Genomic DNA, 17,047 nt, shown 5'->3' on the forward strand with positions numbered 1-17,047 from the left:
TCTGGGGGGAGAAACCAAAATTCCTGCCTGGGATCCTCCACCAAAGCCAACATGGCTTCAGCTCCAGCACTCAGTGAGAGTGGGGGGCTCTGGTGGGATGGGGAGCTGGGGAGCAGAGGCAGCTGCCAGTGCCAGCCCAGGGAACAAAGCAGCTCCAGCCTCTCAGTGCTGGGTACAAACCACTCGTAACCCAGCTTTAGCCAATTATGGTTTTATTCCAAAGCAGAGAACAAATCTGCTCTTCCCAAAGTCCCACATAACCAGAGGTTATACAGCAATAAAATGGTCTTTTCCTATTGCTTCTCTGAGAGACCAGATCAGCCCAGAAATTTAGTACACAGACATGATCAGGTAAAACATTACTTAAAACACAAAATTCTGCCTTTGGCCTCTCCTCCCTCACCCCTCCTCCTCTGATCCCCGGCAGACAAACTTACTTCTGGCTTTGGGCAGCAGCAGGAGCCAAGCTCCAGGGCCTTCAGGGACGGCTGGAAAAAGGTTTTTTTCCACAGTAAGAGCTGTACTGGTGCAAGAGGGACAGGTGAGCTGAGACACGAGCCCAGAGAGCTGCTGGTTTACATGGGGAATGTGGGGCTGGGTGATGTGATGGCCAGCAGGGCCACACCAGCCCAGTGGCTACACTGGCACCAGAGTCAGCCTGGGAGCTCTGAAGCCCACAGGACACAGGACGAGAGAGAGATTTGTTTTCTTAGCCTGGAACACAGTGACACATCTAAACCAGGTCTGTCCTCAGCCCACAGTAAACTATCTCCATTCCACCCTCAGCTGCTGAAACAAGTGCAGAACATCTCTGTCTGAAACATGGAATGGTTTGTCGTAGCCTCAGGAGGTGGCAGGGGTGAATTCCCAGTGGAATGAAGTCTGAGCAGGATAGAGTCACTCTGGGTGAGAAACTGCAGAGCCAGGCAGAGTTGGGGAAGAGGGAAAGGAGAAGCTTCCTCCATCTCACCTCTCCTGCTCCAGGGCTGGCTGAGGGCATTAACGAGGTCAGGATGGAGCCCAGGCAGTGCCAGCAGGTCCCCTCCAGCTGTCTCAGGAATGACATTCCCTGCCCAGTGCCTGCCGTGTGCTGGAGCTGGGACACCCTGTCCCCAGCTCATGTCTCAGTCACGATGTACCGCAGGATCCCGTTCACCACGTCCAGCGTCTCGTCGCTCTCCAGCACAATGTCATAGGAATCCAGGTACTTCCCCCTCCGCTCTTCCACCTGCCAGGACCGTGAACAACCAGCAGCTGAGGGTGAGGATGTGCCATTCACAGCCCTCACTACCCAAAAGGGGGTCAGTAACTACCCTGACCATTTCCCAGACACACCCAGGTCCCTCCGCACACCCCACGGGAGCTCGTACAAACCTCTTACGTGCCCAAATCACTGGGGCAGCCCCCTGCTCCTCCCTGCTGGCCCCAGGCCTGGCACCTGGGGAAGGCTGGTAGGAAAGCACTAAACTGCTCCTCTCACCCACCTTGTCATTGAGAAAGCCAATCTTGAGGATGTTCTCCACGCTGGGAACACCGTCTGCCATCGTCAGGTCACCCATGGAGTCCCCCAGCAGGATGATGCTCGTCCTTGTGCTCAGCTGCTGGAAGTACCCTGTGCCCTGCAGCACGCTGTTGTTCTTGTTGTAGGTGTGGATGAGGGGTCCCTTGAAGTGCGTGAGGACTCCCTGAGCACGTGGGACAGACAGGCAGACAGCTTTTAACCCGACGGTGTCACTGTTAATCACATCCCAGCCCTCAGTCCCAGCCCCACACCACTCTCCTCACACACTCAACACACAGATGCAATGCAAGAACTCACATCATCATCGAAGTCCATGTAGTTGGACACCACATTAACATTGGAGTAGAAGACGTTGGCCTGACGGATAATCTCTTCCAGGACATCACCAACACCAGCAGAGAAGATGAACAGGGGGATGTTGTTCTTATGCAGCTGATCAAAGAACTCCTTGAAGCCATCCCTAGAGCAGGAGTGTCCATTGCACAGGGCTGTGTTACCAGCTCCAGCACGCTCAGCCCAGCTCCCATTCCTGCCCACCACTTCCCAAACACAAACACACACGTGAGCTCTGCCAACAGCATGAGCTCTCTGTGGCACCAGCACCCCCATGGCCTTCCCTGTGCAGAACCCCAGAGTTTTGGGTGCAGCAGCTGGGCAGGTGCTTGTGGGAACATGGAGCACTCCAGCCTTTTGCCTGGCATCTCCTGAGCACATCAGCTGCTCAGCAGGGGCACAGGGCACAGCCTGCCTGCACACAGCCACGGTGGGCACTGCCAGGAACCACATGGGAGATGTGCAACAGGTTGGACTGGTTGGAAGGATGATCAGAACAACCTGTGACAGCCCCAGTCTGCCAGGACACAATTCCATGTGCAAGTGCAACCTGGGCTCATGAAAACCCATCTCCTTCCTGAGCCTGGCAGCAACCTGGCAGAGCCCAGCTCCCCAGGCCAGCCTTAGGGCCACAGGTGCCAGGTCAGCTTTAGCAGCAAGTTCTAGCACAACATTTTTGTGCTGTGGGTGAAATCTGCTGCTGAGCCAAGAGCTTGCATAAGGCTTGGCAGTTTCAGTGCAAAGAACACAGCTCTGTTGCAAGCAGAGACCTGCATGCAGCCCCTACATCCTGCCCTGTAAATGGAGAGCTGTGCCCAGCACCAGCCCCTCAGCTGCTCCTTGTCAAGGCCCAAGAGAGGGGCAGTGATTTCAGAGCAGGAAGGGAGCAGCCTGCAGCCAAGGAGTGAGCTCAGGCTGTGGCTCATGTTCTGCCTTCTTTAGAATTCAGCCCCAGAGAGTGAGCAAGGGAGGCTGGCACTGGTCATGCTGTGGTGACAGCACAGAGACCTGGGCAGGAGAGAAGAGCTGTGAGCAGCCAAGCTGTACCTCAGCATCACATCCCCAGGCCTGTGCCTCAGCATCACATCCCCGTGCCCAAACCTCAACACCACATCCTGTGCCCGTACCTGAGCATTGCTTCTGACTCTCTGACGATCTGGGCTATGTCATCTTTGTGGATCTTCTGCTGCACCAGCAGCTCATGAGCCTTGGTCCACCTATATTTGATGTGGGAAAGGCAGCAGTGACAGAGCTCCCAGGCAGAGGCCCTCAGCAACAACAACTAAACCTTGTGGGATCGTTGCCAAGCCCAGGGATGATTCAAGCCTCATGTCCTGTAGTCCTCAGGGACAAGAGTTTGTCAGGACAAGGTCAAGATCACCACAAACAGCACTCACCACTCCACCATGAGGGGACGTTTCTCTTCCAGGGTCTGGTTAGGATCTATTTCAATGGGATAGTAATAGTGGAACAGATCCTTCAGCTGGAGTGTCACACAGAGAGAAAAAGAACAAAGCGAACATCAGGTCTAAAGAGACTAAACAAAACCAGCATTTCTGAAGTTCTCCACAGCATTGCTCTTCCTAAACACAACCAGAACCTGTCACTGAGTAGCTTCCCTCTGAGCATGCCTGGAACTCTCAGCAGCCTGGTTGACCCTCACCTCACTCCAAATGCTGCAGGTACAGACGGCCCTTCCCTTCCTCCTCTTATCAAACTGAAACACCCACAGCTGCACATGCAAATTCGAGTTCCCTTTTTAACGTCTCCTTTGTCTCTGCTGGCTGAAATGCAGCCTGGACATTTCCTCACTCCATCCTGGTGGCCACCACAGCTGGGAGAGCTGCCACACCAGCCAGTGTGACCTCCTGACAGGTGATAGGTACAGCAGTCACCGAGCCAAGACGTGGTGCCTCACACACAGCACCCACCTTCTTCTTGCCATCCTCGCTGATAACACGGCTGGTATCAAGGATATCTGAAAAGCAAATAATACACCAATGATGCAGCACAGAATCATAAATGGACTTTGTACAGCAACTCCCCTGTGTCTCAGTGCTGGCTCTTCCCAGTACAAGCTGTGGTGACACGGTGACCCAAGCACAGGCTCGCTATGGGGGCCCAATGCAGTGGCTCCCACTCTGAGCCCTGATGGCAAGGCCTGGCTTGGCCAGACAGCAGCCTCGGTGCCCGTGGGCACTGGGATGAAGGCAGCCAGCCCAGGAGCTGGCTCCTGGCTCCTGCAGTGGGCAGCTGGCACCAGGCTGTGAGACCCAGACCTGCGTGGGGGAGGGCAGGACGGAGCGGCCAGGCTTGGCAGAGGAGGGCACAGAGGATGACAGGAACCACATCAAATACAAACATAGAAACCAAACAGAACTAGCAACAGTAAAAACAACGCCTTGCACTCACTGTGAGATGTGGGGCAGCGCCTGCCATTGCAACCAAACCTGCTCAGGGTCATGTCAAAGTCAGAAATGACCTGGAAGAGGGGAGAAAACCAAATTCTTGTGTGACCCAGTGCATTCTGCACTGGCCAGAGTCCAAAGTGCTGCGACCTGTGAGAACCTGCACCCAGCACCACTAGTCTCCCGAGAGTACAGACTGGCAGCGACGACGTGGCCGCTCCTACCAGCAGCGAGGCAGACGATGTCCTCACCCTCCCACCCCGGAGCTCTTATCGGCACCGAATGGCTTCACCCTGCTGGGCGGAGCAGGGGCTTGGGGACCGGCGCACAGTTAAAGCTTCATAACTGGGAGCCAAAAGGTCCGTCCGGGGGGGAGCCACCAGCCCCGTACTCCCTCTCCTTTGGGGCATCTCCAGCTGCACCCCTCGCCGCAGGTGCTCCCTCGCAGGGCTGGGAGAAGTCGGGCCGGGACCGGGGGATGAGGAAGGGACGAAGGACAGAGCACGGGCGATGCCCCGGGCGGTTCTTCCCCCGCGGTACCGGTACCTGCAGTTTGGCCACCCCCTGCTCCCGGAGAGACCGGATGATCTCCCGCACACGCTCGGGCTGCCGGATCCGGACCGTAGCTTTCTCCAGCTCGGGCACCTGTAGGCAGAAACCCCGCTCGGTGCCGCCCGCAAAGCTCCGGGGGGACCGAGACCCTCCAGCCCCCTCTGTCCGTCCGTGCTGGCCGCGCTGCCGGCCCGCAGCCCCGCTCACCATCTCGCCCGCTCCGCTGGCCCGGCCGCGCAGCCGTGGGGCGGGACCGGAACAGGGCCGGGCCGGGCTCGGGAGGGGGCCGGGCCGAGATCGAGGGGATGGCGGGGCTGGGGGGCCGGGATCGGGGCTCGGGGGTTCGGGCTGGGCTCGGAGGGGCCGGACTGGGCTCGAGAGGGCCAGGATCTGGGGGTTAGGCCGGGATCGGAGGGGCCGGGCCGGGATCGGGGAGCCTGGCTGGGTTGTGGGGAGCCGGGCCGGGATGGGGGACACCGCGGGGCTCGGGGGGGCTGGGCCGGGATCGGGGGCCGGGCCGGGATGAGGGGGCCGGGCCGGGATCGGGGGGCCGGGCCGGGATCGGGGATCCGGGCCGGATTGTGGAGGGCCGGGCCGGGATCGGGGGCCGGGCCGGGATTTGGGGCCGGGCCGGGATCAGGGTGGGCCGGGCCGGGATCGGGGAGCGTTCCGTGGTTGCTGGGGCCGGAGAATCCTCCCTCGCTCCTCCCCAGCTCTGACCAGCGATTGCGTTTCACTTGCGACGAGCCGGGAAGGCGAAAGATATATTAAAAAAAAAAAGCGTCGCCGGCCGGGCCGTTTGTGTCCGCAGGGCTCCCGGCACTGAACCGCTCCGCAGCCCCGGGGACACTGAGAACATCGAGCCACGGAACACCGGCGGGGGGAGAAACCTTCAAAGAACTATCCCCCAGCATTGCCAAGGCCACCACTATCCGATGTCCCTAAGTGCCACATCCACAAGACTTTTAAACCCCTCCAGGGATGAGGATCCGCCAGTACTGCCCTCGGCAGCCTGTGCCAGGGCTAGACAGCCCATTCGGGGGAAAAAAATTCCAACATTTCCAATATACAATTTAAACATCCCCTAGCATAAGGTCAGTGACAAAGCAGCAAGGACAGTGTGTGTGACAGTACTGACATGTGTACCTCAGCTTCCTCCAGAGCGAGGTGGAACAAGACACTTCAGCAGTGGTTCATGCCTACATTTGGGGGCTCTTACACCCCAGTGAAATATTACTGGAGGGTTGCCAGGGGATTGATCACATGGCTGGTTTTGCTCCAAGCAACATCAGCAAGGTGCAGGTCTGTGACACAGCATTACCTGGACTGTAGGGAAGCAAAGGCTGGGGGCAACCACAGAATGCTGGGCCTGGGTCACCCCTGCATCTGTGATGTCATTATGGGGCACAATCCAAGAACCAGCAAGGGGGTTCAGTGCTGGATGTTTGGGGACAACACCAGAGTGCTCTACACACCTCAGCAAGGTCCACTGCCTCTGGCTTCAACGTGCAGGATAGCTTGGCACCTACCAGAATTCATCCTCCAACATGGAGAGGAAGATGAGCAATAGGAGTTGCAGCATCTCCAATGAACTCCGCTTGGAAGGGAGATTCTGTGATGTGATCATCAGTGTAGACGGGGTGGAATTCAAAGCTCACAAGCTCATCCTCTCTTGCTGCAGTATCTACTTCAGGTCAGTAGCTGAAACACAAGGGGATGGGGACAAACAGTATTCCCTGATTGAGGTCACCCTGCCTCAGCACTTCTCCAGCACTTCTACCTGCACTGAACCTCTCACCAAGTGATTTTCCATAGTCTTCACACCTCCCTGAACACCAGGAGTAATCCCTGCATACGAGTAGCTCTTGGCAGTGGTGTCAAAGAAGCCCCAGACACAGCGCAGGCCTGGAGCCTGGCCAGCCTAACCCAGTTGCCATGGGGCAGCTTTGCCTTCCCCACACCCTGACTCTCTGGGGTTCAAGACCAAGTGTTGGTCCTGCACCTGGGTTGAGGCAGCCACACCCCAGTATCAATCCGTGCTGGAGGACGAATGGATTGAGAGCAGTCCTGGGGAGAGGGACTCGGTGTGCTGGTGGGTGAGAGGCTGAACATGCCCTGGCTGTGTGCACTGGCTCCCAGAAACCCCCCATTGTCCTGGGCTCATCTCCACAGCGTGGGCAGCAGGCAATGGGGGGGATCCTGCTCCTTTGCTCCTCTCAGGTGAAACCCCCTCCCTGCCCTGCTGCCTCCAGCTCTGGTATGCTCCAGAGGCTCTCTCCTTTTCAAACAACCAGCAAGTAAAACATTAATCAATAAGCCATGGGGCCTCCCAGAATGGCTCCTACCAAGGCCAAAACTGGTGCCCTGGAGGCAGGGAAGCACAGGACATCCAGGGGCAGGGTTTAACTCAGCAACACCATGTTTTCAGGATTCTATTTACCAACTGGGACAGCGCAGACAAGATGGTCTATCAAATCCCTGGCATTTCAGCTGAAATGATGGGTCTCATCATCAACTACGCCTACACTGGGACAGTACCAATCACAGAGGACAACGTTGAGAGTTTGCTGGCTGCAGCAGATCAGTTCAATGTCATGGGCATCGTCAGCCTGTGCTGTGAGTTCCTCAGTTCCAGGCTGTGCTTTGAGAATTGCATTGGCATTTGCAGACTCACTGACTATTACCACTGCCCCGACCTGCGCGCAGCTGCCTGCGTGTACATCCTGCATCACTTCGAGGAGGTGTCCCAGGTGTCTGAGGAGTTCCTAGACCTCTCTGCCGAGGAGCTGGCACACATTATTGAGAAGGATGAGCTTAATGTGCGGCGAGAAGAAGCCGTGTTTGAGGCTGTGCTGAGGTGGATCACTCATGACCCGCAGAACAGGAGGCAGCACATCGCCTGCTTGCTCAGCAAGGTGGGTGCAGTGCAGCTTTGGAGCTGTCCCCAAAGGCTACTGAGGGGGAAGCCATCAGTATTAGTACTCCAACCTCCTCCTTGCATGTTTCAGGTTCGATTGGCACTCCTACAATCCGACTACTTCATGAACAACGTCAAAGCTCACGAGTATGTGAAGGAAAATGCCAACTGCAAAGATCTCATCATCAGTGCCCTGTCTGAAATCTACGACCTGAACTCCTACGGCCAGAGTTCCTCAGTCAATGCCAACCCACTCACCCGGCCACGCCTGCCCTACGCCATCCTCTTTGCCATCGGGGGCTGGAGCGGAGGCGGCGCGACCAGCGCCATCGAGACCTACGACGGCCGCACTGACAAGTGGCTGAACATCCCCTGGGAGCAAGAGAGCCCCGTTGCCTATCATGGCTCAGCTTATTTGAAAGGCCACGTCTATGTAATCGGTGGATTCGATGGCACAGATTATTTCAACATTGTCAAACGGTTCGATCCGCTCCAGAAGACCTGGCAGCAGGTAGCACCCATGCACTCACGGCGCTGCTACGTCAGCGTCACCGTTGTGGACAACTTCATCTATGCCATGGGAGGGTTTGATGGGTACATGCGGCTCAACACGGCAGAGCGGTATGACCCAGACACCAACCAGTGGACCCTGATCACCCCCATGCACGAGCAGAGGAGCGACGCCAGTGCAACCACGCTGAATGGAAAGGTAAATTAACCCCAGCTAAGAGCAGCTGGGGTTGCAGCATGAAGTTCACATAAACCTTTGCTAAATTTGTAACACTTAAATTCATAACAATTCATTAAATCCTGGAGCTACAGATATAAAGCAGCCTGCCTGGTGTGCCAGAGATGCGACCAGGAGTACAAAAACTCTTCCACAGCTGCTGCCCACCTGGTGCCCAACAGCCCTTTTCCTGGCCATAGATGCAATATCAGGCCTGTGTGCTTCATGCAGCTTGGAAAATTGAGTTGAAATCTTGTTGGCATCAACTCTTTGCACCGCTGCTACAAGACCATTCCCATTCTAAAACAAAACACCTCAAAAATCCTGCTACACCATTCATTTTCTCTTCAACATGTTTCCTCACCAAGGGTCTAACCACCCCATTCACAGTCTCCCACCTCTCCTGTCCCCAGGTGTACATCTGTGGTGGGTTTGATGGTGATCAGTGCCTCAGCTCAGCTGAAACATTTGACCCCACCACAAACCAGTGGTCCCTGATCGCCCCAATGAGCAGCAGGAGAAGCGGAGTTGGGGTGATGGCATATGGGAACCACGTGTACGCGGTAAGGGCTAACACCACCCTGCACTGCAGCCCTTTGGCTGGCTGCAGTTCCCAGACCTCCAGGGTGGCCAAGTGTTTACAGGAGGTTTAGGGAAGTCAGAGCCAGAATGGTTGATGCACTTCCCAGGAATATTATCACACATCACATGCTTTTGAGTAGGAAAATGGTGTTTGGCAGTGTTTAAGCAGCTGCAGCAAAGAACACAATTTCTGCCACTGCCAACAGCATCAGCAGTACACAGCAGGGGCTTGGGCCTGTTCATCCATTGTTCATCCTCTCCACAGACTGCATCCAACCTCTGGAGAACTGTCAAAATTGACAGTTGTATGAAGTGCTTTGGAAAGCTCCTCAGAGAGCAGGGAGCAGTAAGCAAGAGCCATATTTAGAGATCTCATGCTCTCTGCCATGCTGACTGCAGCCAGGGAGACTGAAGCAGTTCCCATCTCACTGTGAGTGCCAGGATCTGGCTGAGGAAAGGCCCCTTTCAAGCTGTGTCCCTTTGTCATTCACAGGTTGGAGGGTTTGACGGGAACAGCCGGCTCCAGAGCGTGGAAGCATACAACCCTATCACCAACGCCTGGCACGCCGTGCCCTCCATGCTAAATCCACGCAGCAACTTTGGCATTGAGGTGATGGACGGCCTGTTGTTCGTGGTTGGGGGCTTTAATGGGTTCAGCACCACCGTTGCCACTGAGTGCTACGAGGAGGACACCAACGAGTGGTACGACGCCCACAGCATGGGCATCACCCGCAGTGCCGTCAGCTGCTGCGTGGTGCCAGGGCTCTCCAACGTCATGGAATACATCGCCAGGCAACACTACTACCAGCACAGCTCCTCCATGGACATCTTGTTCTCCAGTTCAACTCGGAGCTCGCCGTTGTAAATAGTTCCCCTTAGCTAGGAGTGTTGTGATCAGCCATCACTGGATGCTTGTGTAAATAGTTCTGCGTATCTAATAAAGTCTTCTGAGCATCCCATCATTGGATGCCTGTGTAAATAGTTCTCTATAGGTAATAAAGTCCCCATGGCAGCAAGGGAGTATGTTCTCTTGTTCTAAAATAGAAACAATTGTAACAGGCCAAAAGGATCATTAGGATTTCAAATTTTCACTCAACAGCACTACCCCAATGTATTAGCCACACCCTATACATCAACTTAAAAAATCAAAAGCACAACAGAATGCTAGAGAAATAAAAGGTTTATTTTCATTAATTCACCTCTTACAATAAACTTTTAGTACAGTGTTTTTAAGGTCAAGAACAGGAAGCAGGATCTGTTTCAAAGGGCCTATGACACACACTACCTCACAGGTAAGGACAGGAGTGCTGTTCCCCAAGAAACTGCTGTCCCTGTTAAATATGCCAGGAGAGCAGAGCTGCTGCAACCCACAGTGACATGGACCCACGAGGAGAATCTCACTATTAATGGTCATCAAACAGCTCGTTAGTTCCACACTCTACATTCATATTAGTAACAGGGTTAGATCCTCAAGAGCACCTGTTTTATCACATTCCGCCCAGGACTGTCAAATGGGAGATGGCTTGTACCTCAATCTAAGGTGGACAGAGCTGAAAATAAATACAAGCCACAACCACTTTCTTTATGCTTGCTTTTCAAAGCCCACTGGATGTTATAACATCGTATTACAAGGCTGTATTAAGAACAACATAAAAGTTCTAATTCCTTGGGACTGGGTTTGTTGTCAGCCCTAGGCTATTCCACAACACCCAAGATGAGCCACGAGTTTGGATTTTAGTATTTACTGTAACGGATAAAAATGCCATTGCAACAGTCAAGAAGAATGCTGGGTACAGTTGTTCACAGCACATGTAACATCGGGCTGTTTGCTTCATCTCTGGAGTGGTCTCCCACTATGTGCAAGGGAGTCATTAAAAACACAGACAACCCCTGGCTACTAATGGAGTATCCGAGTAGTTTTAAATTATTATTTACACATGGCCCCTGGGAGTTATTAAAGCAACCACCAGCAGGTGCCAGTGGTACTTTGAGCAGAAAGCCAGGACATGTCACGCATGTTTGGTGGCAGGTATTAGGACAGGTGTAGAGCTGTGATTGTCCTAAGGAGGAGGAAAACTCCCCCTCACGTTCTTTTCCCTCAGTGAGGCCAGCAATCTTACCCTTACTGAACACACACTGGGATCCTGCTGACAGCTGACCAGCCTCTAGAAACATGGGAAGAATTCTCAGACTTTTGTTTATGGTATCATTTGATAAACACCCTGCAAGCTATCTGTGGTGGTCAAGGGCACAAGGAATTGTTGTGGATTCACAGGCTTGTGGGCTAAACTTCAGCCAGAGCCATGAATGCAATTCTCCCAACACCTCATGTGATGCAATGGATCATTCGACCCATCAGTCACAAACCACATCAGTGCCACTGGCCCCCTGGGATTCAAAAAACCCCAACTGCTTAAAACTATCACAGAACTGGCAGAGCAAACATTAAGAGCAGCCTGTGCTGCTGCCAGCCCCCCCTCCCCAGAGCACATGGAGGGACAGCACGGCACACACAGCATGCAGCTGGCACACACGGGTTACCTGGCCAGGGATGGGGCTGGGCTCACTCTGCCTCTCACTGCAGTGCTTTTAGTAAACGTCACAGCTTGTCCATCAGCCCAAAGTCCTCCTGGGAAGTGCAATATCAATTTTGCTTAGAAAAAGCAAGACTGCAAGTTTTGTTCTCTCCTCTTTGTTGCACAGTGCCATGCATTAAATATTCAGCTCCTAATCCAACTCAAAGAACTATCTTGGTGTTTTTCCCTACAAATTCTCTGTATTTGATGACAGACTACAAGGAGCTTGGAGAGAGCTGTGGTGGTGACCTACCACTCCCCAACTGCTTGTTAAATCCCTCCAGCTGGTTCAGCAGGGTGGAGGACATGAACTCCTCTCCGTTGCTTTGGTGCAAAGTCTGAGAAAGTATCTTAAAATTAGCTCCCACAAATTGCTGTTACATCGATGGATTCAGTTTGCACACTTCACCACAAACTGCTGCAGGAGCAGCAATTCAGCACCTACTCCAGCCAGACCTGCAAGAGTCCATGAGTCAAACTCCATGGATCAATCCCCAGCTTACAAGCCTGCAGCAGCTGTTTGGGAACAGTCACTTGCAAACATCACCTTAAACTCACCTATTTCCTCTTGCATGAAGCCAGTGGCATAGACTTCACCTGCCCCAAGAACCAAACAGGCAAAGAAAATACAACATGGTTACAACAGAGGAGTAAACCAAGACAAACTTCAGAATTTCAAGTTGGGTAGTTTTTCAACTAAGGCTGGAGACTCTCTCACAAACAGACAAGTTGTTGGTATCAAAGTGGCCCATGAACCATGAAGTGGAGCATTAAGGGACGTACACATGAGAGAAACCTTTACACTGAGTAGTGGAAAGACTTACCCCAAGTTTCAGATATGATCTGGGCTGCCTGTTGAACTGGAAAAGGAGAATGAGCAGCTCAGGAAGCAAAACAATTAAGACCAAAACAAACCCCAAACTGGTTAGAAGTTCTTTGCAAAGAAGTCACCCACATCAAAACCACCAGCAAATCATCAATGAACCAAGAACAGTAACAGATTTTCCAGAAAGATTTGTCTATACAAATTTTGTAATACCCAGGTTACTCCTCCCATTCCCTTCCCTAAGATCCTGAGTTAGACTGCATGGAAAAACCTGGAACATTCAAAAGAAGGGAAGGATGGGGAGAAAACGAGGTAGGAAGCATGTACTGAAACTGTTGGTAAAAGAAAGGGTCCTGGAGCTTCTTGGACTGGGAAGGAGTGCTCAGTGGGACAGGTAACTGAGAGGCAGGGATACTACAAAGTGACTATCCCACCTTCTGTTCCCTGGCAGTGCAGCAGGAAGCAATCCAGAGCCAACCAGGGCACTTGCATCTACAGCCACCTCAGAATACCACAAGGTGTTTAAATGAGCTTAAATCTCACCCCACAGCAAGTGAGGAAATTCAGATACTTGGAGACTCTGAAAGCCCTGCTCGTCCCTCTGCAGGAGCACCCGTGCCAGCTTGGTACAGAGCTGAGGCACACTCCTTGGTACAGGAGGGCAAAGGCTTCTGATTGTCAGAGACAGGCTGGGAACAGCGGGGGCTCTTCCGTAATTTTTCACTAGAATTAAAACATGTGCAACATTTGAGAAAAGACCTACGAGTAGCTCAGGTTTCACTATATTCCCGTGAAATAATCCCACCCTCACTGATCCACTCTGACAGAACTGAACAATCAGTGTGGGTGGGTGGCTCATTGCTGGTTATCACTCCTTCGCTCAGGCTGTTGACCCAAGTTCTTAAGTTGAGACAGACTCAAACCTGCAAATACACCTGAAAAAAAATCCACTGCCTCAAGCTCTCTTTTAGCAAGTGACTTGTGTCCAACCAATCATCCATTTATAAACAAACTCTGCAGCCTCTACAACAGACAAATACAAAATATTTAATACACATAGAAACATCCTGAAGTAGTTTCAGAAAGAAAGATTGTGCTTTTGTTTCATACAGAACTATTGCACTTGTCTCCAGCTTGGGAAAGCCAAGTACATCAACACCAATCCTGTGAAGTTTAGTCACTGAGGAGAGAATCAAAGGAATGTCAAGAGATAAGTGCAAATGAAACAGGTGCTTTCAAGCACACACAAATGTAACCACTAAATTATTAAGAGAGAGATCTTTGATTTTCCAAGTAGAACTGTTAGAGACTAACTGTACAGAAACCCTTGGAACCAAAGATCTGAGGAGAGAAGTAACAGGCTTAATGCTCCCAGAGACATTTCACAGCCCGATACAGGCTACAGCTTCTCCCTGGGCATCATTAAGGAATACTGTTGGATTCACGGAGTGTCTCAATCCCTACCCACCCTCAACTTCTGAGCTTCTGAATTTCCAGTACACAACAGATGCTGGTTTTACGCATCAAATCCAATCCACACCCTCACGTCTTACAAAGACACATCAAGCCTAACAAACGGGTTTATTTCCTAGGCTCATCAGGTGTGATATTGCAGACACTAGCACTCGATCTGGGAGCGCGGGATCCTCCGTAAGCTCAGGGAGTATCGGTGCATCTCCTGCATCTGCCTTTCCTGCATCTGCCTTTCCTGCATTTGCCTTATTCTATCTTTTTGCCACATGAGATTTTGTGGCATGGGGTACCTCTGTGTTCCCTGCAGGCACCTGAAGGGGATTCTCACATGGCAGGCAGTGGCTCTGCAGCGGGGCTGTGGCATGGGGGGCAGGAGCATCCATCGCTTCCGCTCGGCGCAGTAGCGATAGGCCTCCTTCCTGTACTGCTTGTCAATGTCATCGCTGTTCTTCCACCCCCCGATGATAAACACATCATCTTTGTAGTAACAAATAGCTGCTCCTTCAATGCTCAGGACCTCTGGGGGCAAGGATTCCAGGATTTCATCCGAGGCCCTGCTGGAGATCTTTCCCTTGGCCTCCTCATTGTCTATGGGGTAACTCTTGGGGCAGCACGATGCAGTGTGGTAGAAGTTGGTGTTGGCAACAGACATCTGGAAAGAGCAGTAGTTGTCGATGAGGGGCAGGGACTCCACGTCCTGCCACTGCCTGGTTTCAGCATCGTATCTGATAATAACAGCCCTCAGCCCGTCTTCGCTGTCGCTGTCAACTGGGGTGCGGGCGGCCACGTACACAAACCGGTCCTCCACGGAGACAGCTTTGACATCCCGCAGGATCTTTGGTGCTGACTCTAGGTTCACCCATTTGTCCTGCTCAGGATTATAAATGGCCACATCTTTAAAGCCTGGACTGAAATTGCCGTGTCCACCAATACTGTACAAGTTGCCTTTCACTTCAGTAAGGCCAAAGGAATGCTTCCTGGTGATTAGGTTTGAAACCTGCTCCCAAATATTTCTGTTTGGATTGTACCTTTCCACAGTCTTGGCAAACCCTGGTTCCATGGAGCCAGCCACATACACGTAGGACTCTGTCACGGCCACGGCGTGCCCATCCAGGTGGTTGTGGATGTGAGGCAGGTTGACCCACCTGTCCTCATCGATGAAGTAGCCCACGCACTCGCTCAGGTAGTCACCACCCTCGGACACGCCGCCGATGACCATGATGACATCCATGTTCTGGCCAAAGCGTGGCAGCAGCGCAGCAGGACAGGCGGAATGCTGCAGGTTCCCAGACTGCAGGTTCTCAGAGCGCAGGGCATGGCTCTCCACGGCCTCAGACACCAACTTCACACAGGCCTCGTTGCACAACACCAGCCGCTCAGATTTGACGTGGCGAGTCAGGTATGTGGGTTTCATCTGAGACAATCTTAGCAGCTTAAAGAGATCTTCAAAGTACCTCTCTCTTTCTTCAGGATTTTTCTGAACCCACTTCAAAACTGTCTCAAAGAGGATTTCTTCAGAGTCCACCGTGATCTCTGAGTCTGAGAGCCAGTCCCGGACAAGGTGAAATGGCAAAGTGTAGAACTCCTCATCTTGGATGACTTTGTGGAAGTTTCTCCTGATCATATCCTGCGCTTTGAGGGCCAGCTGATTCAGGGAATACATGTGGGCCAAGCTGTGAACGGCCACACAGTTGGAGAGGTTCAATTTCTTCTTCAGAAACTCTCCACAGAAGTCCTTCAACCGTGTCAGCAGAAACCTGCAGGCCAAACAAGGGAGTTATACATCCCTGGAGGTGTTCCAAGTCCAGGCTGAATGGGGCTTGGAGTAACCTGGGATAGTGGAAGGTGTCCCTGCCCATGGCACGGGGTGGAACAAGATGAACTTCTAAGGTCCCTGCCAACCCAAACCAGCCTGTGATCCTCTAATACCGCGTCCCGGTCCCCGCCAGCCCCCGTCCCCGGCCGCACTTACCTGTCCGCCATCTCCAGCACCTCATGGACGTTGCCGGGGCTCACGCGGATGGTGCCGGTGTACATGAAACCGATAACGGCCTCCACCGTGTCGGAGTCGGGGCCGCCCTCCGAGCTCCACTTCTGCAGCTCCACGCGGCCCGAGCGCGACTCCGCGAACCCCCCCGAGAGCAGTGGCGTGAAGTATTCGGTAGCGGCAGCCAGGACGGACCGGTGAGCCCGGTACTCGCGGGCCATGCCCGCACCGCCGAAAGCCAGCGTGATGTCGCAGTACAGGCCGTGGCGGCGCTGCTCATTCTGCCGCCAGGCCAGGTCGGAGCAGTGCGCCGGGCACCCGAACTCCTCCGCCTCAGCATCCCCGTCCGCCGCGCCACCGCGCGGGCCCCCGCGATCTACCTCGGCCGCCGGCGGGCCAGGACCGGGGCCGGGACCGGAGCTGGGACCGGGCTGCGGCTGCGGACAGGCCGCGGCCGCCGCCATCTTGTCCGACATGGCGGGAGGGGCGCGGCGCTGCCCCCTGGCGGAGCGAGAGCGGCGGTGCAGAGCAATGGCGGCGCCGTGAGGGGACGGCGGCCGGCGCGGCGCTGGGGACCCGCCGAGACCCCGCGGCCCCTCGGCCTGGCACCCCCCGAGACCTCGCGTCCCCCTAACTCAGAACCCCCGTGGATCCCCATCCCCTCAGTCCGGGAGTCCCCTCACCTCGGGACCCCCCCCGTATCTCCCGTCACCTCAGGCCGGGACAGTCTCGGGTTTCCATCCCCTCGGCCCGGAGCCCCCGGGACCTCCCGGGACACCGCGTCCTCTCAACCCGGGACTTCTCCGTATTTCCCCCGTCCCTTCAGGTCGGGACTGCCCCGGATCTCCACCATCCCCTCGGCCCGGAGCCCCAGGGACCCCGCACCCCCCTCCGCTTCCCCGTGGGGGTGATCCCGGAGCTCAGGTGCACGGACCAGACCCAGGCCCCGCTCCATCCTCTTCTTTTTCTTCTGCCCCGTGCCCTCCCGGGCTGCACCTGAGGAATTAGGAATTACCTCCCTCCGTGGTACACAGGGTTTTTAATCACAACTCAGTAAGCTGTAGGTGGTTAGTTCATGTTTGCTATACACACAGTGCAATTCCCTAACTCTTGTATCATGCTATATCAGTCATAGGTAATTTGC

General features: G+C 54.0%; 3 protein-coding genes across 6 annotated transcripts; 1 reads left to right on the plus strand and 2 right to left on the minus strand.

The window, feature by feature from the left end:
- Positions 1 to 195: 195 nt before the first annotated feature.
- NT5C3B (5'-nucleotidase, cytosolic IIIB) lies at positions 196 to 5,289 on the minus strand. Its single transcript, XM_014885504.2, has 9 exons — positions 5,023 to 5,289; positions 4,810 to 4,908; positions 4,268 to 4,337; positions 3,787 to 3,833; positions 3,253 to 3,338; positions 2,983 to 3,072; positions 1,820 to 1,982; positions 1,485 to 1,685; positions 196 to 1,228 (listed from the first exon to the last, which is right to left on the minus strand). Exons 1-9 carry the CDS (start codon positions 5,023 to 5,025, stop codon positions 1,118 to 1,120), a joined length of 870 nt encoding a protein of 289 aa, XP_014740990.2. The 5' UTR covers positions 5,026 to 5,289; the 3' UTR covers positions 196 to 1,117.
- Positions 5,290 to 5,448: 159 nt separating this feature from the next.
- KLHL10 (kelch like family member 10) lies at positions 5,449 to 11,877 on the plus strand. 4 transcript variants are annotated; one of them, XM_014885503.2, is made up of 5 exons: positions 5,454 to 6,508; positions 7,244 to 7,730; positions 7,824 to 8,441; positions 8,873 to 9,022; positions 9,535 to 11,877. In XM_014885503.2, exons 1-5 carry the CDS (start codon positions 6,363 to 6,365, stop codon positions 9,904 to 9,906), a joined length of 1,773 nt encoding a protein of 590 aa, XP_014740989.1. In that variant the 5' UTR covers positions 5,454 to 6,362; the 3' UTR covers positions 9,907 to 11,877. The 4 variants fall into 4 exon arrangements, with proteins under 4 accessions (XP_088035895.1, XP_088035894.1, XP_014740989.1 ...); XM_088179768.1 differs by having other exon boundaries at positions 5,452 to 6,508; positions 7,244 to 8,441; XM_088179769.1 differs by lacking the exon at positions 8,873 to 9,022 and having other exon boundaries at positions 5,449 to 6,508; positions 7,244 to 8,441.
- KLHL11 (kelch like family member 11) lies at positions 10,204 to 16,383 on the minus strand. Its single transcript, XM_014885500.2, has 2 exons — positions 15,889 to 16,383; positions 10,204 to 15,673 (listed from the first exon to the last, which is right to left on the minus strand). The coding sequence occupies exons 1-2, from the start codon at positions 16,377 to 16,379 to the stop codon at positions 14,062 to 14,064; spliced, it is 2,103 nt and encodes a 700-aa protein (XP_014740986.1). The 5' UTR covers positions 16,380 to 16,383; the 3' UTR covers positions 10,204 to 14,061.
- Positions 16,384 to 17,047: the final 664 nt, after the last annotated feature.

This window comes from Sturnus vulgaris, chromosome 27 (assembly GCF_052056855.1).
Source record: "Sturnus vulgaris isolate bStuVul1 chromosome 27, bStuVul1.hap1, whole genome shotgun sequence".
NCBI classification, from domain to species: domain Eukaryota; kingdom Metazoa; phylum Chordata; class Aves; order Passeriformes; family Sturnidae; genus Sturnus; species Sturnus vulgaris.